Source organism: Pelmatolapia mariae, linkage group LG3_W (genome assembly GCF_036321145.2).
Source record: "Pelmatolapia mariae isolate MD_Pm_ZW linkage group LG3_W, Pm_UMD_F_2, whole genome shotgun sequence".
NCBI classification, from domain to species: Eukaryota; Metazoa; Chordata; class Actinopteri; order Cichliformes; family Cichlidae; genus Pelmatolapia; species Pelmatolapia mariae.
The window spans coordinates 27,053,736-27,081,406 of record NC_086229.1 but is presented as its reverse complement, the minus strand read 5'-3'; the positions used below and the strand labels follow the sequence as shown (position 1 = coordinate 27,081,406).

Below are 27,671 nucleotides of genomic sequence, written 5' to 3'. Positions count from 1 at the left end.
TAAAAGATCACATGTCTCAGTGATCAGGATCTGCTGAATGGATTCAACAGTGACATTAAAAACATGCTACGCTTAAGAGCTTGGGTGAAATCAGAAGGTGAAGTGTGGGAATTGGTTAAAAGCGACTGGAAGAGTTTAAATTCTAACGTGGTGAATGAAATCAATTAAAAACAAAGTATAACGAGGACGTTAACAGATACAAAGAGCTGAAGAACACGGGAAGAAGGAAACCTACAAAGTAAACAAAGAGTCTGTTAAGAATGAAATATTATTGAGTGAAACTCACAGGAAGTGATGTCAGTGGGAATGTTGACTCCACCAATCAGAGGAGGCGTGGCAGTAATTTAGTGTGGTGCGTTAAAGGCTCCATCAGAGAGCTGCTTGCTCATGTTCAGCAGTCTGCCCTGAGATGGTGATGCCAATCAGCTCCTTTTACAAATCATTGATCCCTTTGAGCTCCAACCAGGAGAGATGAGGTCATCACAGCCTCATCAGCTAAACAGTGATGAATTTCCAGGCCCTGACGGCTGCGAGCTGACTGTTAGAAACTGTGTCTGGATGACATAATCGACCTTTGACCTCAGTTTGTAATCAAGGTTTAAAGGACGGTTTTCTGCGCCGCTCCTTTTACCGTGGACTCGTGTGCTTCTGATATAAAAAAGGAGATAACTGTGATTTCAATAATTATATTATATTAGACTGAATTATGGACCAAATGTACAATGAGGGGTCTCCAGATGTGAGACAGACTGTGCACAAAGAGGTCACTTAATTGCCCCTTGGGGATAAATAAAGTCTTTCTGATTCTGATCACTGACAGCAGTAATACATCAGACATATTCTATCAGGGCCAAATGAAAGCAGCGCAGAGGGAGTGTGGATCAGCTCTGATCTCATTAAAGCTCATATTAATATCCAGGTTAAAGATGACATGAAAGTTCTGGGTCGCTGGATCAGCGGGAAAGACAGCTGTGTGTCAAACTGGTCCAAGAAAGAAGGTGAAGGGAAAGAAGAAGCCTGGAAATGGGAAAACAAAAACCCTGATCATGAAGCTGCTGTGAAGATTGTTCAAAGTCACACAGTGTCCATATTACATTCTTATCAGCTGTTTGCACCTCCACAAAAATCCATCATGACTGAATAAACTGAGGTCCAAACCGATTTGGGGACAAACTGTGAGCAACCACAAAGATCTTTAATACAAAAAGGTCCCATAAACGCTTGTTTAAGAGCCTCTGACCTCAGCACCTGCTAAAAATCCCTTTCACTAATAATAAATGTGATGCAATGAACAGTGGACCATGCTGGATCAGTGAAATAAAACTCATTGCTACAAGTTCAAAGGTGGAGCTAAATACACCGTCCCTGACTATAAAGAAACATTTCAGTATAAACTGGAGCGGCTCAAACACCCTATATGCAAATCCACCAACAATGCAGAGTGCCCCAACATAGTCAAAGACATAAATGAGACAGTTTATCTTGTTTGAGTCAGCAAACTTCCTGTCAGGGCTGTGGTTCATCACACGCTACGCTAAAAACAGGTCCAATGACTGATGAAGAACAACTCCAAATGCTCTGGTTAATGGTGAGCATCATTAACACTGACATGTGAAAAACCAAAATTTTACTGAGCAGAAGATGATCATCAGTGACGCTGTCTTTAAAAATACTGTTGCTGACCTCAGGAGGACGACCATCAGACTAAAGACCAACAGTCTTCTTCGCCGGACATTTGAAAGCTTTAGTGGTTCTGATCAGTGTAAACTGTAGATCAGTGTACAAGCTTAACCATGAAAGAAAGAACAGCTAACAGATGTTCACATTTGTATGAATCATGATCATGTGTTTGAGTAAATCTGTGACTGAACTGTAATAGTGTTAAAAAGTAAATGTGATGAGGAAATGAATGAAAACAAAGTGTGATTAATGATGAAGAACGAAAAGAAGAAGCTGAAACTCAGCTGTCATGCTGCTAATGTTTCTCAGGACCTGCTGTACATGTTGTATTTACAGTAAAGAAACTGGAAATCATTGTGGAGCTGAGCTCGAGGATTTCTGATGATCAACAATAGTCTGATCCAGTTTGATCACAACCATGTTTAAATATGTGTTGATGTAGAAGTGACTGGATCATATTCTGACTTTAGACTCTAATCATTAGAAAATGCTGCCGTTCTACAAGTTTAAATGATCCAGCAGATGAATTTTCTCATTTTGTTTGGTTCATGAGGAAAATGATTCAATAACTTCCTGCTAATACACAACATGTCATCATCACCAGTTGAATCACATTTGAATTTCCAATAAAGGACTCCGCAGAGTTTGGTGAAAATAATGACAGTAGATGTTTGTGTGAAAGTGCTGGAAGCAAATTTGTGTGTGATGTTTTTTCAGTGTTGCACTTTGTACACGGTCTGCTTCCTGTTGGTTTCTAGTGATGTGTCGTTCACGAACGAAATGGCTCTTAGAGCCGGATCTTTGAAGTGAACGACGCGAGCCGGCTCCTTATTGCGACCCATGTTTTTTTTTTTCTTTCTCTCACCCTCTCTCGCGCACTTTTTTCCGCTTCACTCCGCACGCGAGCCTTGTGCTTTACGCTGGGATGAGGGGGGAGGGAGTTTGTACGTGTTTTGTCTCTAGGGGCCACCGCATATATTTATATATAAATAAATCCACTTTTTTTTTACATTAGTAATTCCTTGTATGCATAATTTTATATTATTGTTAATAATAAATTAATTAAAGCAACAAAACAACCTGAAGAGCCGTTTCGGAGCCGAAAGAGCCGGCTCTTTTTAGTGAGCCGAACCAAAAGAGCCGGTTCTCTAAAAAGAGCCAGAAATCCCATCACTATTGGTTTCAGCTGTTTGGAGTTTCCATTTTCTAAACTTCTACATTCTGAACCTTCTTCAGCTTTGAACAGATTATGAAACACTGAATGATTTCAAGCACACACAGTTTGTCTAATAAACTACATCTCTCATTCTTTATTCTTCATTCTTTCTTTACCCCTACTAGAGTATTAAGATCATCTTCCCAGTCACTCTTGGTACTGCCGAGGTCTCGGCTGAAGACTAGAGGTGACCGCGCGTTTGCCGTGGCTGCACCCGATTTATGGAATAACCTCCCCATCGCTATACGCGAGTCTGATTCCATCTATTCCTTCAAATCGCGGTTAAAAACCCACTTATTTAGCCTCGCCTTTTCTACCAGTTAACGCTTGCTTGATAGTTAGCTTAACGCTTTTCTTATGTTCGGCTTATTCTTAATTACTTTTAAATTCATTTTTAATTTTGACCGTTTTTATCCTCTACATTTAGCTTTCTTTTATGTTTTTATATGCAATTCTTTTGCCTTTGTGTGTTTTAATGCCATCCAACCTGCCAGCACGTTTTGGTACCTTGCCATAGCCCTCATTCTTTCCTGTTACGTCATCTCACCCTCTTGAATGTTAAGCACTTTGGTACACCACTGGTTTTTAAATGTGCTATATAAATAAAGTTTGTTGTTGTTGTTTATACAGATTGGAGCGCTGTGGTTTGTCAGAGATCAGCTGTGATTATCTGGCAACAGCTCTGAAGTCCAGCCCCTCCCATCTGAGAGAGCTGGACCTGAGTAACAATCACCTGCAGGATTCAGGAGTGAAGCAGCTGTGTGGTTTTCTGGAGAGTCCAGGATGTGGACTTGAAACTCTGAGGTCAGTCACCATGTTTTAGTTGCCCTGAGATGAATATGATGTGAAAGTTGTGCTGACACTAAACTGCAGACATAAGACTGATATTATACTGATCCACACTGAGGATCTTCATGGTAAAGTCTGTTTTCTTCTTCTCTGGTTTAGTCCATTGACTGTAGCAGAACAATGTTCACACTTCAAACAGTGATACTCAACGTATGGCCCACGGCCCTCCATGGGGTGCCGACCGGCCTGCCGACCGTGGGCCATAGGTTGAGTATCACTGTTTGAAGTGTGAACCGACCTTTCCTAATTCAAAGAGAAGGGACCCTGATTAACTGTGTACCGTTCTTCCTCACAGTTCTAAATATCAGACACAACAATGAATAATCCACATCTGACTCTCTTTAGCAGGTCAAAGGTCACGGCACACAGCAATCTGTGAAACAAAAAGAGTTTGGAACAGGGATTTTTGCACATTTACATAGTGACACTCCTGCACGGCATGCTTTGTAATTCTTACTAATCTTAATCTGGGATTCCAGTTTTTGTATTAATGTAAACTTCTGCAGATGAATTTTCTCATTTTGTTTGGTTCATGATGAAAATGATTCAATAACTTCCTGCTAATACACAACATGTCGTCATCACCATTTGAATCCCATGTGAATTTTCAATAAAGGACTCCACAGAGTTTGGTGAAAATAATGACAGTAGATGTTTGTGTGAAAGTGCTGGAAGCAAATTTGTGTGTGATGTTCTTTCAGTGTTGCACTTTGTACATGGTCTGCTTCCTGTTGGCTTTAGCTGTTTGGAGTTTCCATTTTTTAAACTTTCTGATTCTGAATCTTCTTCAGCTCTGAACAGATTATGAAACACTAAATGATTTCAAGCACACACTTTGTCTAATAAACTTACATCTTTCATTCTTTATACAGATTGAAACGCTGTGGTTTGTCAGAGATCAGCTGTGATTATCTGGCAACAGCACTGAAGTCCAGCCCCTCCCATCTGAGAGAGCTGGACCTGAGAGGAAACTACAGCCTGAGAGACCCACATGTGAAGCAGCTGTCTGATCTTATGGAGAGTCCAGACTGCAGACTGGAGACTCTGAGGTCAGTAGAGTGTTGGAGTGAGCGGGCAGCATTTAGACCAACGACAGCATTTATTTTTAAGTTTAAAGCAGTGAAGAACGCAATCTGTAGGTGAGGAACAATTTAGTAAGACCAGATGTTTGGATGGAATTCCTCCAGTTAACAGCAGGAACCATTACATCTGGATTGTTGGGGTTGTTTTGGGGGTTCCTAAAGAGCTCAGAGTGGACGTTTCCAAAGTGTGGGGCCCTGCCCCTAGGGTGGCCACAGAGCCATTGCAGGGGGGGGCGTGGGATGAAAAGGGAAAAAAAAAAGAATGCTTGGACACTGCTAGCATAATGGCCAAAGACTAGAAAATATGGTGAAGCATATCTTCCCTTTGGCTCCACCTGCACAAGTGCCAAGGTAGGTCTCTGCAACAGAATTAGTTTTCCCTGCGTCGGGAGCACGCGCTGGACTCTCCAAATCACAGACAAACAGTATCCCACATTCTTGATTTTTAGTTAACAAACACTTCTTGTAATGACTAACTACTCCTAACATTTTGAAGATGTTAGCTCTCCAAAATGGGGCTAAGATTTTTCTTGTAAAACAAAAGGGGGCCTAGCAAAAAAAGTTTGGGAACCACTGTTCTAATGAATGAAAGTCCAGACTAAAACTAGGAGGGAAAAACATTTTCATAAACTTCAATAAAAATCCAAGTAAAGTTTACAAAAAGTAAAACAACAATGAGTTCTAGTCCCAGCACTGATGTCCCTGCTGCTCTTTATACTGGATGTGCTGCATCACTGACTGACAGCTGATGAAGAGTCTTTGGAAACACTCGTTTATCTCCTTTGCGCTTCCTTCTTCTCTCTGCAGGTTGAGCCGATGGTAAACAGGACGGTGTGTGTGCTGAGAGAAGAGGAGCTGTGTCCTGATGATCCAGAGAGGTTGAAGCAGAAGCAGCTTGTGTGTAGAGACGCTCTGACTGGGCCATGTTACTGGGAGGTGGAGTGGAGAGGAGAGCTTCATCCAGCAGTGAATGACAGAGGAATGAGAAGAAGTGCAGATGACTGTCAGTGCTGCAGAGTGAACTGCTCTGAGAACAGCTCCACTGTCAGACACAATGTAGAGTCCAGCATCATCCCTGTGTGTCCCTCTGGATCTGACAGAGGATCATCAGTGTATCTGGACTGCTCTGCTGCTGCTCTGTCCTTCTACAGTCTCTGCACAGTCTCTGTCTGACACTTGAATTCAGACCCTCCTGGATCACATTCACCTGGAAAGGCTTTCAAACATCTCTAAATATATTTGAATACAGAATATATTCTTTATATACTGCAGATGTACTTATGGGTTAGATATTGCAGTTTGTCACTTCTAAATACAGTCTGTGAGTAGCTATGAGGTGAAATACCATTCTAGAAACACTATATGTTTTCACTCTTCTGTTGATTTTTATTGATCCCACCTGTCTCACCTGTTTCAAATCTATAGAGCAGATGATCAGGTAAACGTAATTCAGTACATGAAAAAAGTGAAAATCTGCTCACATGTGGACTTTTTCATGCTTTTATACATAATAACAGGACACGTGATCTGTGCTGTGGTTGCTTTGCTGCACGCCTTTAATCATTTAGATAATAGAGACATCTAGTGGTTCAGAGGGAAGTGGTTCTGTCACGGTTCTGGGTCAGTTTCGACCCAGTATTTTGAGTTTTGATTGTTAGTTTATTTTTGAATGATTGTTGTGGTTTGGGGTGCTACGAGTATTATTATTATTATGATGATGATGATTATTATTATTAGAGTTCTATGTTTCTGTTTATTTGTGCTTAGGATTTGTGTTCTCATGTTTTGTGTGGGTTAGTTCCATGTGTCATTTTCTGTCTGTCTCTCAGTGTCGAGTCTGCGTCTTTGTGTAGCGTTCTTGTTTCCTGTTTTATTGTGAAGGTCTGCGTCTCATGTGAGTGTGTTCAGTTTTACCTCTGTCTCGTCTTGCTGATTACTCCCAGCTGTGTTCCCCACCTGTGTGTAATCCCCCTGTGTTTCCCTGTGTGTATTTAAGTCGTGTCTTCCGTCATTGTAGTTGCTGGTCCGTCTGTGAATCCACTCTGCTTCATCTGTGTGTCTCCCTGCTGTCCGTTGTCTGCTACCTCCGCTCATCCTCCTTCATGTACAGGTCCTGGTTTATGTCAGTAGTTTAGTTGTTCTCAGTTTAGATAGTTTTCGGTCCCGTTTGATGTTTTGTCCTTTTCATTTTGTGTTTAATAAACCACGCTCACACCTGTACTCCTGCCTGCGTTTGGATCCTCCTTTATTTTCCACACGGCTCATCTCACTCGCCGTGACAGGTTCAGAGGGAGAACTGCAGCAGTTGGAGGTGTTTTGTGGCAAACATTATTATTATTATTATTACCTTTTAGGTGCATATACAAGTATGACAAAGATGTAACACTAAATTAAATGCCACAAATGCAGAACTGAAAAGAAGGAACCCAATGGGGGATATATTTTATCTCAGGTATCCAAATCAGATGCTTTAGAGTATCATATAGTTTCTGTGGTTTGTTTCTTATGAAACAAAAAGTTCCAAGTACAATTGTACTGGAAGCTGTTAACATCTGTGATAAGAAGAACATTTAAGCACCAACTTTACTGAAGAGCTGATTTGGAATCCAGGATCAAACTCAGTCCCTGTATTTGATCCAGGATTTCAACGAGTTTATTTTTAAAGCGGTCAAAGTCAACAGCTTTTATACCATTTTTAGCATCTTGGATCAAATGTTTCTTTTTTATGTAGTGAGATTTATTTCTTGTCACTTTTATTTATTTTGGAAATAATGTTTCATCTGATAACTGACTCATGATAAGGTCTGTACATATTACATTTAGTTTCTTAATATCATCACATGTGTTAAGGTAAATAGGCCGCATCTAAGTGGCCAGTATAAATAAATGTGGAGAGATTCATGCCTGGATGCTTCAATGTGCTGAAAACAAAGAACAAACCTGTAATCACGCAGCTCTCCTCTGATAAATCCTGAGCTCAACCTAAGTCTCAGTCCTTAGGACCTCACACAGTCCCAGCAGTTTCTATCAGCAGGAGCACAGTGATCCTCCTTCAGCCTCCTCTCATTGATGTAAACTGTTGATGATTTCACAGAGGAGGATAGTCAGAGCTGCTCTTACTCTGGATTATTGTGGTTAGTACATTACTCGCTGGCTGTGTCTTTGGTTGGAAGTTAGCATGCTGTTAGTCCACCAGCCTGCATTGTGTTCATTGGCCAACAAAATGACAGAAGTGTGATTTTGTTCTCTGTTCCTGCTGCAGAGATGATCCAGAGGGACTCCTTTCCTCCTCCTTGTTTAGGATGACTGCAGTAAAATTCCCTCCATCAATCACTGATCCAAGCTGAACCAAAGTCAACAAGAATCCATGAGAATCCTTCAACAGCAGACATTACTGATGCACACTGATTCTACTCTGATCACTTCATCTGGAACATCTGGGGTTTCCTCACAGCTGCTGACATTATTTAGTATGATGTCATCTTCATTGCTTCAGCTTTTGATTCCAGGAAACAACAGCTGATCTGTGTCACTCTGTGTGTCAGCATCAGACATGCTCAGGTCACCTACAGCTGCTCAGTGTCTGAATATCAAGTGCAGCCTTATGGAGAAATTCATGCTAACTGCTGTTTCCTTTGACGGACTCCATGTTTGTGTGTCCTTCACTCACTGAATCATCAGGCTGAAACCGAGCAGCCAGATCAGTGGCTTAAAGTCACAGTTTACCTGTTTGATCAGCTGTTTGATCACCATGGTAACAGAGTCTGGGCTCAGACTGGTTCTTTATTTGCAGTCTGGTCTCTGTGCTGAAGGAAAACCTGAGTGGTCTCTTTATGGCCTCTGATCAGACTAACTGAGCGGCCAGCGTGACCCTCAGCCTCCTAGTATATGAACCTATGGTATGAATTTAAAATCCTATGTCATTTTTTTCTGCAGTAACCACATTCACAAACTCGGGTGCCCACGTCGCCCGCCTGCCCAACAGGGTGACGACAATACCCTATCAGGCTTTTACCACCGATGGGGTAAAAACCAGGAGGGAAGAAGGGTCATTTTCATCAGTGTGCTCTCTTTATTATGTCTGCTGTCATCATTTACCCAACCTGACCTTTGATCACAGGAAGCTGAATCCTAACTTGAAATCTAATGAGTCAGCTGTAACGTGACAGGACAAAATGTAGGAGCCAGAAAACCTGGAGAAATGTATCCGTATATGTGTGTGTATATATATATATATATATATATATATATATATATATATACATACACACACACACACACACACACACACACACACACACACACACACACATATATAGATATATATATCTATATATATATATATAAAGAAAGTGGAATGTTGAACGTTACGAATGTCACATTAACATTTTAATGGGTCTCCTCCCATATCCACCTATAATTCCCTAATATCTCATTATTATAAAAGGTGTGACAGTTAAAAAGATGAAATTCAGCAACATTATTGGTAATTAGTTACTTAGTTACTTTATTAAAACATGATTTACAACATGAATAGGTAATAAAGCGATAGATCTTTCAGCCCAATTCTACTTTTTCTGCTTAATCCATCATATAAAATGTAATCAAATGAAAAAGTCTCTATTTAAAACTAGTTTTATTAGGCTTGGTCTTGTAACTTTATGCATGAAGCAAACATTAAATTATATGCAACATTCTCTGACTGGAAGCAATTTGTTTAACATTTAAACCTATTTTCTGCATATTCCAGCATATACAATAAAATTGTTATTTGTGTTTACACTCACTCCTTCAAATAGATACAAGTATAACACAGCAGAAAATAAATAAAATCAAAGACTCAGCGGTCCTTGTTGCTCTATTTTCACCTGTTTAGCAGGAGTGGGGCAGGCGGAGGTTTTCCCTGGTGCAGGTGTGCCACAGCGGTCAGTGGAAGCATCCGGGAGTTCCTCTGTGAATTTCCCATTCCCGTGGCAACGTACTGTCGGTGCTTGCTCGGAGGTTTACGGGTGTTTTTGCTGTAAAAAGAAGTTTTCTTCCCACGCAGTGAGCAGCGGACGCTAATGTTTTTGTCGCTTTTTACAGAATCAAAATCAAAGTAAGGTCAGTACTTCCACACTTTAAACGCTGCACGATTATATTCTCTCCCGCACTCGTTATATTATCTATTTTTGATCTGCAGACAGCTGTTGACACGAACATCGCACTCGCTTGCGTCATTGTCATGAGACACTATCGCAAACAAAATCACCGTTTAGTAACGAAGTAAAGCAGCATGCTTACGGGAAAGTAAGGGTTATCTAATTACCTTTTTTGAAATAATAATCCCTTACTTTACTCGTTACTTGAAAAAAGTAATAGGATTACAGTAATGGGTTACTCGTTACTACCCATCTCTGGTTACATCTGTCAGAAGGCGCATGTCAGGTCACGTGGAAGGTTACAGCGTAAGTTACTCAGATTACTCACAGACGTCTAAATCAAGCTTCAGTCTGAGTCGAGTCAGCCGAGGTTCAAAACAGTGGATCCTCACATTGCTCATTCAGAGACTTCCTGAAGTGTCTGTGTAAATACAAAGAGACGCAGCTCTGTTTATTAATAATTACTAGTCAATAAATTGATCTCCAATCATTTTGTAGCACAAGCACATGTACGAGTGTCATCTGACCTGGGGTAGAAAGATCAAGAAGTCTCCCCTGGCTGGCTCTACATTACAGCTCAGCGGTTCAAAGGTCTTAATATCCAGCTTTATGTGATTAAACATGATCAGAGTGCTGAAACAGAACTTTTCTCTCTTTCCTAATAATGAAGCATTTTTATTGTTAATCAAAGATGAATGAGTCTTCTTTGAGAGGAGCAGGTCAGCAGGTTGGATCTAAGAGCTTCATGTTGAAGACTCCAGCAGAGACACGAGAGAGGGAACCTCAGTCCAACCTGTGAACCTGTCAACTGATTGTGTGATTTTTGGCTTCATCTGCTCATTGTTGTCATGTTAGAAGGATTTGGATGACATCACACTTTCACTGGATGCCCAGCTGCTCTCCTGTTGGGGGATTATCATCAACACAGAACTCGGGGATAAGAGCATCTTAAGGCCTGGCTGTGCTTATCCTTCCTCCAACCTCTCCTCACTAAAGAGAAGAACAAACTCAGCATCAGCTCAGAGTAGCTTAGTTAGATCAGTCGAGTTTAGGTCATCTGATTATTATTATTTGATTTTGCTAAACTCCTTTAGTAAAGTTTTCTGTTATGAAAGTATAAATTGTGGACGTTCATTTTTTAATCTTTAATCTCTAAGGTAAAAGTCTGACTATTATTCTTTATCAGTGCAAACAGCTCTTACAGGTTAGCCTAGCATAATAAAATCATGTTTCCTGCTGTCCAGGCTCCTAAAACCATCCCTCCATCTTCTTCCACTTATCTGTGAAGTTATCACTATATCCACATGAACATGCAGTCATGATACAGTACACACATGTAGTCAGTTAGAGCCAAAAAGACACCTTTGATTACTGAATGACATTCACTTCATCAGTGAATCCCAGTGAGAACTCTTTGGGCTCTTTACCTTACAATATAACAAGCTTTGAGACTAAATGTGTTTGTTAAGTGCTGCTGTATGAATGTATGAATAAAGCTGAACACACCTAAAGAAGGTGTTCCTGAAATGTGGGTTTATTAGAACAGGACAGAGGGATGAGCACAGCCCTCTCAGCACAGGGCTGACAGGACGTTTTTATACCAAACTTTAAGATCAAAGTATATTTACTGGATTTGTTGCTTTTCAAAGACAGTTAAGAGGAAAGTCCAATTAGAAGATCTTGTTCTGATGAAGACTTTGAACCTGTAAACAGCAGATAAGTGAATAAAGATCTGTGTCCACCAATCCTCAGCAGTGACAACACTTAAACATCAAAATCCTGCATGCACAACTTTTTCTCCGCTGTGCTCAAAATGCTTTCAGCTGTTAAAGTCGAGGAGAAAAGTTTGATATATTTCAGCACCATTAAATGTCAGAGAAGCCTCTGAAAACCAGCTCTTGGTTACTTCCCAAGCAAAAACCTCTGCTCTTGCTCACAGAGCCTCAATCACAACAAATAAGACAATAAGAACACAAGTGAGGACAAAGTGGCACCAGAGGCTGGAGAAGAGCAAGCGTGAAGTGACCATTGTGTGTGCACACTTTCTCTCGGTCCCACTCTTCATATACCAATGTGTCAAAGTCCTGAATACAGCCTCAGTTTTCATGTTAGTCCACCAAGCTCCATCTGAGCTTTAAAGAAAACACACTCAGCTTTTCCTTGGATTTTCATACTTGTTGGCTTCATACAGGAACTTCAGCAGTCGCAGTTAATGTGTGGCTGTTTTGCTCCTCCATCATAGCCAATGAGCTGCTTCTTGGCTTGGCTAGTTTCTTTATTCCCTGAGACCAACTGCACTGGATCATCACTAGCTTGGATCCTTTTTCACTCAGTCAAGTCTTTCCTTTTGCGGGCCGTTCCTCTGCACCAGAAAACCAAAGTGTGTGATCACAGCTGAAATAAGGGAGATTTTTCCACTTTAAAGTGCTTCAGTTAGTGATAGCTGTTGATCCATATATCAAATCATCTCTAAGGATCTGAATGTTGAAGACAAACACACAAATATCTCTGCTTGCTATTAGGCTAAAAGCTTGATATAGACATAACAGTGTATAATATGTCATCACCATATAACAGCCCTGGACATCAGCACTCAGCTTTTATTAGACTTTAATCAACATATAGTAATGATTTCATCACATTAGCTCAACGGGCTCACAGAAATATTCCACTAATGTAAACTTATTGTTTTATTGACATATTGGATTTGTATATGGTGTGTTTGGATAAATGATGCATCACACTGTGAGATGTCCTGCAAAACAAACTAACACACTAACTTTGTGTTCTTCAAATACTGAGGAGTTTTTCTTGGGTTAATCAAATCAAATCAAATCACTTTTATTGTCACGTCACATGTGCAGGTACACTGGTACAGTACATGCGAGTGAAATTCTTGTGTGCGAGCTTCACAAGCAACAGAGTTGTGCAAAAATACAATAACGTAAAACAAGCAAAATATAAAAATGTCTAATCTAAAAAGTAATAAATATATGTACAATATATAAAAGTATATACATTACTGAATGTGTATACTAAATATGTTTTTCTACGTGTGTGTGTGAGTGTGTATATAGTGTGTATATACATGTTTTACAAATGAAATAAAGTAAGCAATAAAATAAGATATATAAAATATACAGAGGTTGGTAGTTGACATGTGCAAAACAGTGGCATTAATGTACAGTATGGAGTGCATAATGTTGAAGTTTCAGTAGTGAGGGTGAGGTGTCTATGACGTGTTCAGCAGTGTGATGGCCGGGTGGAAAAAGCTGTCTCTCAGTCTGCTGGTACGGGACCGGATGCTGCAGAAACTCCTTCCTGATGGAAGTAGTCTGAACAGTTTGTGGCTGGGGTGACTGGAGTCCTTGATGATCCTCCCCGCTTTCCTCAGGCACCGCTTACCGGAGATTTCTTGGAGGGAGGGAAGCTCACCTCCAATTATCCGTTCAGCACACCGCACTACTCTCTGGAGAGCTTTGCGGTTGTAAGCGGTGCTGTTGCCATACCAGGTGGTGATGCATCCAGTGAGGATGCTCTCAATGGCACAGCGATAGAAGGTCCTGAGGATGTGGGGGCTCATGCCGAATGAGCCGCCGGTGTTCCTTACCGCAGCCGAATTCCCGGACGTGTGGTGAGTAGTACGGACAATTTTCCTTTTCCCTCACCATCTGTGTTTGTGTCTGCAGTGGTTACCAGGTTAGCTTGTGTTGGCTTTTTTATATGAGAGAGAAGACAAATATGCTCCAATGATACGTTTTCACACTTTATGATCAAACAGTTAGAATTTCAGATGAGTTTTCCACAGCTCCATGGATCTCCATCTCTCTGGCTCAGAGACAAAGGCTGCCTCACCCAGGCAGGAAACACTTTTACTGCGTGCGGTAAAAACTGAATGTTAACGTGATCGCTCAACAGCTGGAGGAAAGCCTTTAGACCCATGTACAGCTCACATTTCATCTCCTGCACCTTTCCCACATCTCCTTACATGGAGACGTCGCTTCTCACATCACCATGGCAACCGTCTCTGGTCCTCCAGTCAGGCCTGTAGAGTTGTGTCCCCAGGAGAAGTGTAGAGCACCAGACAGCAGCCAGCACGAGGAGTGCTGAGACACGGGAGCGGAGAGCACTGAGACACAGACTGTTCATGGAGAGACACGACACGGGAGTCAGGGGAAAGCACGGGGGATTTATTGTTATTATTCCATTCACTGTAAATAAACGCACTGCTTGTACTTAGAGCACCACGCCTGGGTCCTCATTCCCTTCACCCCCACGGTCTGCCATGCTGAACCGTGACAGAATGATCCCGCCCAGCATGGACCCAGCGGTCTCTGAGGAGAGGCTCAGGAGGGAGGTAATGGACAAAGTTTATAGACTGTGTGAGTTATGGTGGGAGAAGCCCGTGGAAGTGTTGCGTCGCGCCGTGGAGGGGCGGCTGCAGGAGACGCTTTTTAATTTCCCTGGTTGGTGGGCTGCCTTAATTCAGTTGTCCTGGACTTTCTTCTTTCTACCTTCCACCTCCACTCTCCTCCTCAGGCTGGTCAGCTGGTGGATGCTCAGCCTGACACGCCGGCCCCAACGTCTACCCAGAAACGACGTTCGTGCCGCCGGTGTTCCTCACCGCAGCCGAATTCCCGGACGTGTGGTGGTTAGTACGGACAATTTTCCTTTTCCCTCACCATCTGTGTTTATGTCTGCAGTGGACGAGCCGACAGCACAGGTAACATCACCTCGGTCAGAGGTCTCCACGCCACTTGCTGCTTCACCACCTGCAGCGGTAGCACCACCGTTGTCTTGTCTGCTTGCCGCCACCTTTCTGCCATCTTCTCCACCACCTGCTGCTACGTCGCCACCCGGACCTGCCCTGCCCGAGCAGGGGCTCGGAGAGCGGGAGGAGCCCGCGCCGCCAGCTGTGGAGCCCTGCAAGCCGGAGCAGGAGCTCGGAGAGCTGGAGGAGCCCGCGCCACCAGCTGCGGAGCTCAGCGAGCCGGAGCAGCCGGAGCTTGGCGAGCAGGAGGAGCCGGAGCTTGGCGAGCAGGAGCAGCCGGATTTTGGCGAGCAGGAGGAGCTGGAGCTGGAGTTCAGCGAGCGGGAGGAGCCTGCGATGCCTGATGAGGAGCTCGGTGAGCGGGAGGAGCCTGCGACACCTGATGAGGAGCTCGGCGAGCAGGAGGAGCGCGGCGAGCCAGAGGAGCTTACGCTGCCTGACCGGGACCTCAGCGAGCCGAAACTGGAGATCAGCGAGCCGGAGGGACCTCCACGTCTAGCGCGCCCTCCACGCCATCCACGTCCAGCGCGTCCACGTCAGCGATCAGCGCTTCATAGACCTTATGCCACTCTTCGCAGTTGCTCACCGGAGCAGCGTCGTTGCTGTCGAACCCGGGGCAAGCCACCGGAGGGGCAGCGCCGCTGCCACTGGACCCGTGGCCGCCAGCCGGAGCTGCTGCTTTTCCACCAAGGGGTTAGAATTAGGCCACCTGAACTGTTTTTCCACCACTACTTAACCAACAGCAGGTCCTGCTTGTTTTGCCGTCCTGCAGGTCGGCCGCCAGAACTGTTGCTGCCACTGGACCGGGGATGGGACTGTTGAACTGTGTTTTTCTTTTGTTGTTTTGTGTTGGCTGTTTAGCGGAGAGGTTTTGGGGGAGCTACTTAAGAGATTCTTGGAGCTCCCACCGACACGGGATCATTGCGTTAGACTCCACGTTAGTTTTCCAGTTGAAGCTTAGTTAGTGTGTGTGTATGCCCGCGGCTGTATTTGTCCTGACGGCTGCCTCTATTGTGTCCCCAGGAGAAGTGTGGAGCGCCAGACAGCAGCCAGCACAAGGAGTGCTGAGACACGGGAGCGGAGAGCACTGAGACACGAACTGTTCACGGAGAGACACGACACGGGAGTCAGGGGAAAGCACGGGGGATTTATTGTTATTATTCCATTCACTGTAAATAAACGCACTGCTTGTACTTAGAGCACTGCGCCTGGGTCCTCATTCCCTTCACCCCCACGGTCTACCATGCCGAACCGTGACAATCTGACTGGAAGAAATTTGTTTAACATTTAAACCTATTTTCTGCACATTCGAGCACATAAAATAAAATATGTTTTTTTTGTTTTTACACTCACTCTTTCAAATAGATGCAAGTAAAACACAGCAGAAAATAAATAAAAATCAAAGACTAGCGGTCCTGTTGCTCTATTTTCACCCATAAAGCAGGAGTGGGTTAGGCGGAGGTAAACCCAGGTGCAGGTGAGCTGTCAGTGGAAGAAGCCACGAGTTTCTCTGTGAATTTCCCATTACGCCGTAGGGCACTCCCGGTGCATGCTTGAAAGTTTAGGGGTTTTTTTCACTGTAAAAAGAAGTTTTCTTCCCATGCACAATGGACACTAATGTTTTTGTCACTTTTTATGGAATCCAACTCAAAGTAAGGTCAGTACTAGGGCTGGGCGATATCTGGGCTAAAATCCATATCGCGATGTAATTTGAAGCACGTGCGGTTACGATATGTATCGCGATATACTCTTTTCTTCTGTATAACGTATTTTACACACTATAAGGCACACTTAAAATCCTTTAATTTTCTCAAAAATCGAGAGTGTGCCTTGTGTATGAATTCTGGTTGAGCTTACTGACCTCGAACCGTTTTGGGCGTGCAGAAATCTGTTAAAAATGTTTTAGTACAACTTTGGTAAGCCCCACTGCTTGATGGATTGTCAGAGCATTACGGCTGCCGTAGTGAGGAGCTTTGCGGAGTAATCTGGGTCCAAAACTCCGTATGCTTCAGGTCCCAAAGTCAAACGCTACCACTTCCAACATAAATGAAGACAGAAAACTAAACAGCAGTTGTGTTTGCAGGGTTACTGAAGTTGGACTACCTGGTATATAATGTTGTGCTACATGTTTGCTAGCGACACAGCTATGTTAGCATAACATTAGCACAGTGAAGCTGGAGGATGAATGCCAACTTTTTTTCCACTCGATAAAAGTTAACGTGAGTGATTCTGGTGGTTAGAGATAAATGCAATCGCATAGCAGGATGCTATACACGGGCCAAACTTCAGTCAGGAGAACAACTGAGATATTCATCCACAATACAAGGTTAGTTTTTAATATACAACATGGGAATAGAACAGCTGCGAGAGAATTCAACATTAATGAATCAACGTTACGGACGTGGAGGAAGCGCAGTTTTTGGCTTTCCCCATATTTCAAAAGTGCTTCATCTCTTTGCTATCACTGTCGCCTGGCATAATTTGCAGGTGATAATGGTTGTAGCTGCTGCGATGCTTTTGACCAAAACAGGCGCAGCTTGATGACATCATCAATATGAGCTATCGCGATAGAGCGGTATAGTCAAAATCTCTATCGTTGGCCAAATTTATATCGTTTCTATCGTATATCGTTTCTATCGCCCACCTCTAGTCAGTACTTCCACGCTTTAAATGCTGCACGCTCATACTCTCTCCCGCACTCGATATATTATCCATTGTTGATCTGCACATAGCTGTTGTCATGAACGTCGCACTCGCTTACGTCACTGTCATGAGACATTCTCGCAAAAAATCACAGTTTCAGTAACGCAGCGTTCCTACGTGAAAGTAAAGGAATGCTTTACTTTCACGTTTTAAGTACCGTTTTAAGTACCCTTAGATTACTCATTACTTGAAAAAAGTAATCAGATTACAGTAACGCGTTACTGTAACGTTACAAGTAACGCGTTACTGCCCATCTCTGACTGTGATGCACATCTGTGGGCAAAAAACACAAATATGTGACACAAACCATGAGGCAGCTGTGCAATATAAAATAATGGGGCTACATGATCCCCTCTTTACTAAGTGTGTAGTAAAGCTCTGTGTTGTACTGGTGCTCATGGCCAGAGTTAAGTTACATCAAGTGTAGCAGAGATTTGTTGCATTTCAGCTGATAATGCTTAGATTGATTCACTCAGTTCAATCTATATACCAACGTTCTCCTGTCTAGTATAAAGATTTACTATGACCCTTCATCAGGGTCATAGTAAAACATTGTAGAAAATTGCTTAAATACAAGACAGGAAACAGAAAAAAAATCAAATTAACCAATCAAATTGATTGGTTGACGAAGGCCACAAGCCGAAACACGTTGTTCAATTATTAAAGTTGTTGCTGGAGTTCCTGCATTGTGAACATATTAAAAGAACAATACTTGTCTCTTATATACAATACATTACATATATGCAGAGTCAATGGAACCTGTCTTTGAGATTTAAGGTGACAGGAAATATAAATAAATGCAGCTTGAATCTTTACTGAAGCTCAGTTTATTGAAGGGCGGCGTACTCAAACACCGCTAAGGCCGGAAGTGCGAGGCTTGTGAAACTGGACGGTCTAGCCTGCTTCGTGCTGCCCAGGTTGCCTAGCAACCATGATACTAACAGCTGGAAACGTTTCATACAGGATTATTTGACTGAAATGAAGGAGAACATATTTTGTTCATTTGTTTGTTTGTTTCTACATGAGCTTTGATTTGATAAGTATCTGACGCTGAGACCACGGGACTGTGAAATCATGATCATTTCTGTACTGAACAGTCATTTTAAGATTAGCTAGTAAATAACAATTACCTAATGTTATTCATGAGACTAAAGTCATCTCACTTTGGTAATGTAAATATAATATGGCCAATATTATAGTTATTATTTCAATCATTATTAGTTATTACAGCAGTGAATGAACTCTGTTTCAAATACTGAGCTTCAGTAAAGATTTAAGCTGCAAATATTTATTTTTCCTGTCACCTTAAATCTTCACTCAAAGACAGGTTCCTTTGACACTGTATATATAAATGTATTATATATAAGAGACAAATATTGTTCTTTTAATATGTTGGCATTACTAAATCTCTGTCAGTGCTTACTTTAAATATCCATAAAATCATCACATTCTCTGTAAGATTAAAGTCAACTATTGAACCGCGTATATTTTAAAGTAAAGGCTTTAAAGCCAAGTTAGTACAAACATTGCTAATGTCACATAACTTTGCTGACATGTGGCCAACAGTAATGTTTTATGTTTGCACATAAATAAGTGACATAATATTCAGTACTTACTTTTAAAAGTTTACTCTCCGACTGCCCCTCTTCCGCCGGTTTTTTTTTTTGGCAAAATTATCCACACCCACCGCCACGCTATGCATTCTGGGATATGTTGGGCCACGAAGTCTACACCACCACATCTTTAAAATTCAGGGAAATGAAGGATGCATTTGAGGGCCGCAGCCTTTGAATTGGGACAGCCTTCGTCGCGTCGCTGTGACGTAATCGGCCTTAAAATGCGGCCTTTAAGGCTGCAGGCCCTGAATTGGGATACAGCCATAGTTTGTACTTTGTGAGTTCACTCAGAGTCTACAGAGGACGCAGCGTACGTGATGATGTCATAGGTCTTTACCTCCTTTACTGTCACAGTGATTAATGATTAATTAATCACCTGCTAAGCTAGCCACACGGCATGCTAACGCTAAGCCAACGCTAAGCGCTCTTTTAAAGACACAAGTTAAAAATCTGTTTGACCACTTTGTGAATGAGAGCAGCAGCACAGAGTTAGTTGATGGTCAGATGGTTACAGAGAGAGCAACAGACTATGTAAATGATTATTTATTCTAACTGTAACTTAGACATGACATGTAAACAGACTGTTGGCTCCTCATACAGGAAGTGATGCTTCATTTTCAGCCGTCTGTGGATTTTATCAGGATATTTAGTTGCAGCTGTGAAATGAGGCCGACTGTGAGGAGGAAGTGTAATATGAAACAGGAACAGTGTAAAAGCTGAAGTTACACTGTCAACATGTCAGCACACAAGCTCACACGTGACTGCTTCATCAACATGGGGTTCTGAGTGTTCCATCATCATAGTAACACCTCAGACAGTCAAAACTCATCAAAGCTTCTCATTATCATCAGAACAGATTTAGGTCAACATCATTTCACATTTCTGTGTCATCATCCATCAAATGTTGACACATAGTGGGTTTGTCATTCTCTCAGCTGACACTGAGATGAAGCAGGAAAGAAGCAGCTGATATTTGGACAGCACACAGTTGATGTGCAACTGTGTGCTGTCCTCTGCAGGTGAAGGTAGAACGTGTGTGTGAGCTGATGTGGATTCAGCAGCATGGATCAGTGTGAGGACAGAGAGGAGGGAGTCCCTCCCTCTAAAACCACTCTGTGTGGGGAACATGAGAGCCAGACCAAAGCTCAGAGGTGAGATGACCATCTCTAACTGCCCATGACTCTTCTCCATGTCACAGCTCAGCACTGACATCACTGCTCCATCATTATTCACAGGAAGAAACGTAGAAGGAGAAGGAAGCGTAAACCTAAATCTGAACCAGAAACTAGACCTTCACCCAGCTATGTGTCCTTAAAGAGTGACACGTCTAAAGATCTCACCACTGATTTTAAAGTCCAGCAGTCATCTGCTGCAGAGAGGTGAGCTGTTAGTAACATGAACTCTTTGATTTAACTGTTTGATGTTGTTGGATATAAACTGCAGTGAAAAAACATCATTGCCTCAATCCCATTTAAATTTTCTCTTAAAAAAGCCTTTGGTTTCTAAACAACTGAAAATCCATTTAACCCTGTAAAACCCAACCCTTCAAAAAATAGCCAGAAAATTCAGATTTTGTCATGGTCCCGGGACGTCTGCCCCAGTGTTTTAAGTTTTCTGTGGTTTTGTATTCTGTTTAGTCCCTTTGTTATTCTAAAGGTTATTGTAAGGTTTCTAGGTTATTCTTTTCAGTATTCTTCATTATTTTCCCCCTGTGTCTTTGCCCTCTGAAATATCCCTCTGTGTTTCTGTGCCTATATAGTTGTGTGAGTTCTTGTGTCTTGTTTCCCATTTCATCATGTTTACCCTTGTTTCCCCCTGCCGGTCATGTCTGTGCTCTCCCTTGTGTTCCTTCACTCCCTCTTGTCTGCCTCTCCTCTACTCCTGCATCATGTTTCCCGTTTTATTGTGAAGCTCCCGCGTTTCCATGTTTTTTGTGGTCAATTTTGCTTCTCCTGTCTTGTTATGATCATTTGTCTCAGCTGTGTTTCCCATATGCTCGCATGTCCTCCATTATCTTATGTGCTGTGTGACTCTCCCTGTATTTCCCATATGATTTATTATTAGTTTACCCAGTTTAGTTTTGTATATTTTTGCCTTTTTCCCCATTCAGCGAATGGGAATTGTATTTTCAGTTAAGTCCTGATCCGGTGAGTTTGCGTTTGGGTCCTTCTCCTGCATACAGCAGTTTTATGACAGATTTTTTGAAACTGAGATGTTTAATAACCCTTATAACAAAATCCACAAAAATGTTTTTGCTTTATCATGTCATTTGATATATTTTTTATGATATATTTCAATTCAATTCAATTCACTTTTATTCATATAGCATCAATTCACAACAACAGTCGCCTCAAGGCGCTTCATAGGTACAGAGAAAAACCCAACATTCATATGACCCCCTATGAGCAAGCACTTTGGCGACAGTGGGAAGGAAAAACTCCCTTTTAACAGGAAGAAACCTCCGGCAGAACCAGGCTAAGGGAGGGGCGGCCATCTGCTGCGACCGGTTGGGGTGAGAGAAGGAAAACAGGATAAAGACATGCTGTGGAAGAGAGACAGAGATTAATAACAGATATGATTTGATGCAGAGAGGTCTATTAACACATAGTGAGTGAGAAAGGTGACTGGAAAGGAAAAACTCAATGCATCATGGGAATCCCCGGCAGCCTACGTCTATTGCAGCATAACTAAGGGAGGATTCAGGGTCACCTGGTCCAGCCCTAACTATATGCTTTAGCAAAAAGGAAAGTTTTAAGCCTAATCTTGAAAGTAGAGATAGTGTCTGTCTCCCGAATCCAAACTGGAAGCTGGTTCCACAGAAGAGGGGCCTGAAAACTGAAGGCTCTCCCTCCCATTCTACTTTTAAATACTCTAGGGACAGCAAGTAGGCCTGCAGAGCGAGAGCGAAGTGCTCTAATAGGGTGATATGGTACTACAAGGTGATTAAGATAAGATGGGGCCTGATTATTTAAGACCTTGTATGTGAGGAGCAGGATTTTGAATTCAATTCTGGATTTAACAGGAAGCCAATGAAGGGAAGCCAAAACAGGAGAAATATGTTCTCTCTTTCTAGTCCCTGTCAGTACTCTTGCTGCAGCATTTTGGATTAACTGAATGCTTTTCAGCGAGTTTTTAGGACATCCTGATAATAATGAATTACAGTAGTCCAGCCTGGAAGTAATAAATGCATGAACTGGTTTTTCAGCATCAGTCTGAGACAGGATATTTCTAATTTCAGAGATGTTGCGCAAATGGAAGAAAGCAGTCTTACATATTTGTTTAATATGTGCGTTGAAGGACATGTCCTGGTCAACAATGACTCCAAGGTTCCTCACAGCATTACTGGAGGCCAAGGTAATGCCATCCAGAGTAAGAATCTGGTTAGATACCATATTTCTAATATTTTCAGGGCCGAGTAAAATAACCTCAGTTTTATCTGAATTAAGAAGCAGGAAGTTAGCGGCCATCCAGGTCTTTATATCTTTAAGACATTCCTGCAGTTTAACTAATTGGTGTGTGTTACCTGGCTTCATGGATAGATAGAGCTGCGTATCATCTGCATAGCAATGAAAATTTATGCTATGTCTTCTAATGATGCTGCCTAGGGGAAGCATGTATAATGTAAACAGAATTGGTCCTAGCACTGAACCCTGTGGAACTCCATAATTGACCTTAGTGGGTGAAGAGGACTCTCCATTTACATGTAAAAATTGGAATCTATTAGATAGATATGATTTAAACCACTGCAGCACAGTACCTGTAATACCTACAGCATGTTCTAATCGCTCTAATAGGATATTATGGTCAACAGTATCAAACGCTGCACTAAGGTCTAGCAGGTCAAGCACAGAGATGAGTCCACTGTCAGAGGCCATAAGAAGATCATTTGTAATCTTCACTAAAGCTGTTTCTGTGCTGTGATGAGCTCTGAAACCTGACTGAAACTCGTCAAATAAGCCATTCCTCTGCAGATGATCTGTTAGCTGTTTGACAACTACTCTTTCAAGGATTTTTGATATGAAAGGAAGGCTGGAAATTGGCTTATAATTAGCTAAGACAGCTGGGTCTAGAGATGGCTTTTTGAGTAAAGGTTTAACTACAACCAGCTTGAAGGCCTGTGGTACATAGCCGATTATTAGAGATAGGTTGATCATATTTAGGATTGAAGAATTAATTAATGGCAGGACTTCTTTGAGCAGTTTTGTAGGAATGGGGTCTAAAAGACACGTTGATGGTTTGGAGGAATTAATTATTGAAGTTAACTCAGAAAGATCAATTGGAGAAAAAGAGTCTAACTTAACATTGATGGTACTAAAAGTAGCTGTAGATAATATTACATCTGTGAGATGATTATTGGTAATTTTTTCTCTAATGATAAAAATTTTATATGTAAAGAAGTTCATGAAGTCATTACTAGTTAACATTAAAGGGATTGTTGGCTCAACAGAGCTCTGACCTTTTGTCAGCCTGGCTACAGTGCTGAAGAGAAACCTGGGGTTGTTCTTATTTTCTTCAATCAGTGACGAATAGTAAGATGTTCTGGCTTTGCGGAGGGCTTTCTTATAAAGCAGCAAACTATTTCTCCAGGCTAAATGATGATCCTCTAAATTTGTGACACGCCATTTCCTCTCCAGCTTACGAGTTATCTGCTTTAGGCTACGTGTTTGAGAATTATACCACGGAGTCAGGGACTTCGGATTTGAGACCTTAGTTTTCACAGGAGCTACAGTATCCAGAGTCGTACGTAGTGAGGAGGTAAAATTATTAACAAGATAATCGACCTCTGTTGGAGTAGCGTTCAGATAGCTGCTCTGCTATATGTGTGTGTGTGTGTGTGTGTGTGTGTGTGTGTGTGTGTGTATGTATAAGCTTATAATACTTTAATCTATTAGAAACTGGATTAAAATCAGCCACCTCCACTTTCTGTAGATGGAGAAATAAAATAGTTATTGCAGCTACAACTTTGGAGGGACTGACATAATATATTATTATGTTTTTTTGTTCAGAATAACTATGAAATGAGGATTTATGAGCAGCAACTCCACAACAATAATTAGGCACTGAGAAAACCTGCAGGTAACAACAGTGTGCATGTTATACTAGTCTGAGCAGCTCAATAGAAAGTGACGGTTATTTAAATCTAAGGGTTTGCATAAGTTGGAACCGGTTCGTTCATTGTAGTTATTGTTAATGTGACACTAAGGTGTATGGAGTCACTTCCAGAGTGTGTGTCGTTTTGTGGGCATGTGACAATATTCCACACACATCTAGAGCAACACAAATGATTATTAGTGTAAAGTTTGACATGTTTTCACAACATTTTTAGTGCAGCTGTTCAACAAGCTCCTCAGTTCACAACCAAAACCTCTCAGGTTGTTTTCTTAAATACACACACACACACACACACACACACACACACACACACACACACACACACATATATATATATATATATATATAGAGAGAGAGAGAGAGAGAGAGAGAGAGAGAGAGGGAGAGAGTTTGTTGTCACACTAGGTTTGCTATACAAAAACTTCACAGAGGAAACTGTGACTGTCATTAAATACAACTAAAGACTGAATGCATAAAACCAGGCAGGAAGTAAAACTGAAAATTACTTATATTATTTAATAAATTTATTGATGGTGGTAAAAGATCCAAAGAAGGAAACTCACAAATCCAAGATTAAAATTACAAACTTCATTAAATAGCACAAACACATCATCACATTATTTTGTAGAAAACAAGTAAATCAACCTCATCTGTGATCAGCTCAGACAGCATAGCTGTATCTCTAATAAAACCTCTCTAACTTTACTTTGCTTCATTTCAGCAGCATCAGGTAATGTTTATATGTTGATTCATATTTTTTCTTCAATTTTTGTTCTACTGTACAATATTTTAAGGTTATCTGCTATAAAAAGCCAGACCAGGGAAATCTCCTTCATCCTTTTCTGTTTTATCCTCAGTTACTTTGACACCTCTAATGAAGTCTCACAGTGTCAGTGCTAATAAAAGATCGGACTTGTAAGATTTCTGACTGTCTGAGTCACAATTGAATCTCAGTGATGATACTCAGCCCTAGTGAGTAGCCTAAGCCCGAAAGAAGTGAATGTAGCTGTGGGTAATAAGAAAAGATCAAAAGAATGATTGATAACCTTTTCGTTAAGGCCTGATCCGTCTCAAATTCATAGCCAGTGCTCTGACACGGAGCCACAGTGGGGTTAATCTATGCAGTTGAAAAATTTGGGTGCACCTAAGAAAAAGGTTACGTGTGCCAGTGCAACCATGGCAAAATGTTAGTCTAGAGACCTGAATACAAAGTAGCAGGCATCAGCAGCATCAAATAAATGTTCAGTGTTTGATTGCAAAGGTTATATAGAAGCAGCACGTCAGCTGTTTGGGAGAAGAAACTCTCAGCTTTGCCCTCGGTGTTAGTGACTTGTCACTTTAACCTGCTGCTAAATGAAAACAGCACATGTATGTCTATGTTTTAAAGGCAGCTTTGCTTCTTGTGCTGCTGCTGCTCCTGGATAATGCACATGTGGATTTGAGTGCTTCTCAGACTAAAGCATTGCTCAGTTTGGATCACAGTTCAGTCACTACTCCAATAAATTCTTGTTGTGGCCAAGTGTCACAGTTTCATCATCACTTTTTAAATAGAGAACTTCATCTGACACATTTTCACAGCTTTGAAGTGGAAATGATGCTTTGAAGGAAACAGCATGGATTTGCCTCCACAAAGAAACAGCAGCAGACTGAGGATCTTGTTAGAGGAAGAAGGTGAAAAAAAGGAGATTTGATGTGATTTCCATGCGTTGCTGCTCTGGACGGTGCCCTGCAGAAACTGCTGTGCTTGCTGATACTGAGAAGGTTTCTGTTTCTCTGTGTTTGATGAGCTCTGACTTCTGTAACTAGACTGTATGTATGAAGAGGCAGCTGGAGTTTGTGTCTCACTCATGTAGAGAGTGGAGAAGCATGTGTGTGTTACTGAAATGTTTGAAGTCTGTTCATGAATCCAGTCATGTTTAGTTCAATATAGTGAACACTGATATTTATCATGTTGTTCTGTTGTTTTAATGGCTAAATTAATATAATGGACAGCCAGCATGAAAATGAAAAAAGTGTGTGTTGTTGAGTGAAGACGTTTATATCAACAGACTTGTTGTATTTGTTAAACAGGTAAATCTGAGCTGTTACCTGCAATGAGTCAGAGCTGCACATCTAAAAAAAAAGCTCAATGCATAAACTTAAAGCTACACTTGAGATAACGAATATTACTTACATTGTTATTAAACAGAAGAATTGTACAACATGGAGTTATAAATTCCAGCTCCAGAAAACTAAGCAAACCTGCAAATAACAGCAATGTGCACGAGTGCCTCCTCATGAGTGTTTGTGTGTGCACGCTGTGCTTGTCTGGACAGCGCCAAACAGAAACTGACAGTTTGTTAAACCTGACTATTGAACAAGTTTGAACTGTGCACTTTACAGTGTGTCGCCTCTTTATCTTTGACTATTAAAGCTGAGCTGGTGTTTCTCATAAAGGGAAATATGATGAGTGTAAAGTTTGATGTGATTTCACAGCAGCTGCTCAGAACAAAAGGCTTCACGTTTTGCTGTTGTTTGCTCAACAAGAATTTCTGTGTTTGTTGAGAAGAGTCACTATAGTTTTATATTTTATTTTGTTTGGACATTTTACTTTACTTCAGATTGTTTTTTTACATTTCAGCTTAATTTTTATTTGTTTCAGTCTCATGGTCTGGTTTTACGCTTTAGTCATTATTACATATGGAGGTTGCATGTCAACACATGCCATGGGAAATATTTCTAAAGCAAAAACAAAAAACAACACACACAAACAAATTGCTGGTGTTAAAATGTTAAAATGTCCACAATACAAAATCCATAAATAAAAAAGGAAATCAATGCCACAAACATCCTTATAAGTCAGAAAACACGAAGACTAACTCTTCTGCTGCTCTTATTCCCAGATTATGATCACACACACACACACACACACACACACACACACACACACACACACACACACACACACACACACACACACACACTCCACAGTTCCAGCTGTGAGTCTGTACCAGATTTCTGTTACAACCAAGCTGATGTTAGCTAGGAAAACATTTCACACTAATTTTAATGGAACAGCATTTCTCCGAAATAAAATACACAGTTTGTGTTCTGAAATAATTCAAATCATTATTCAGTGATGATTTTCATCAGACCATTTGACTCCATTCAATCAATAATCTGTAAAAGATTAAAGGTACAAAGAAACGAAACTTACAGTGTCTTCAAAATCTGCAGAGGAAGAATTGTCTTGTTTCCACACCCAAGACTTTCTCAATATGTTCTCGTCTCAACTCGTGTTATGTGGCTTCAAATGCTCTCTCCACCCATTTGATTGAGGAAACATTTGGAGGATAAAATTCCAGACAAGCACAGACATGTCACATAAAAGCAGCACACAGTGAGGAAAATGAAACATGATTAGAAATAAGATAAGATAATAAGAATAAGAACAACTTTATTTATCCCGAGGGAAATTCTTTTGTCATGTACATGCTCAAAGCAGCAGGAGAGACAGAGGAA

The 27,671-nt window shown here is 41.4% G+C and overlaps 1 protein-coding gene across 1 annotated transcript in view; it reads left to right on the top strand.

Annotated features, from left to right (window-relative positions):
• Positions 1-27,671, top strand: part of LOC134621491 (NACHT, LRR and PYD domains-containing protein 12-like) — a 328,927-nt gene that overhangs the window by 23,248 nt on the left and 278,008 nt on the right. The window contains exon 9 of the mRNA XM_063467956.1: positions 3,527-3,700. Within this exon, the coding sequence (XP_063324026.1) occupies positions 3,527-3,700 (174 nt within the window). The remainder of the gene's footprint in view (positions 1-3,526; positions 3,701-27,671) is intronic.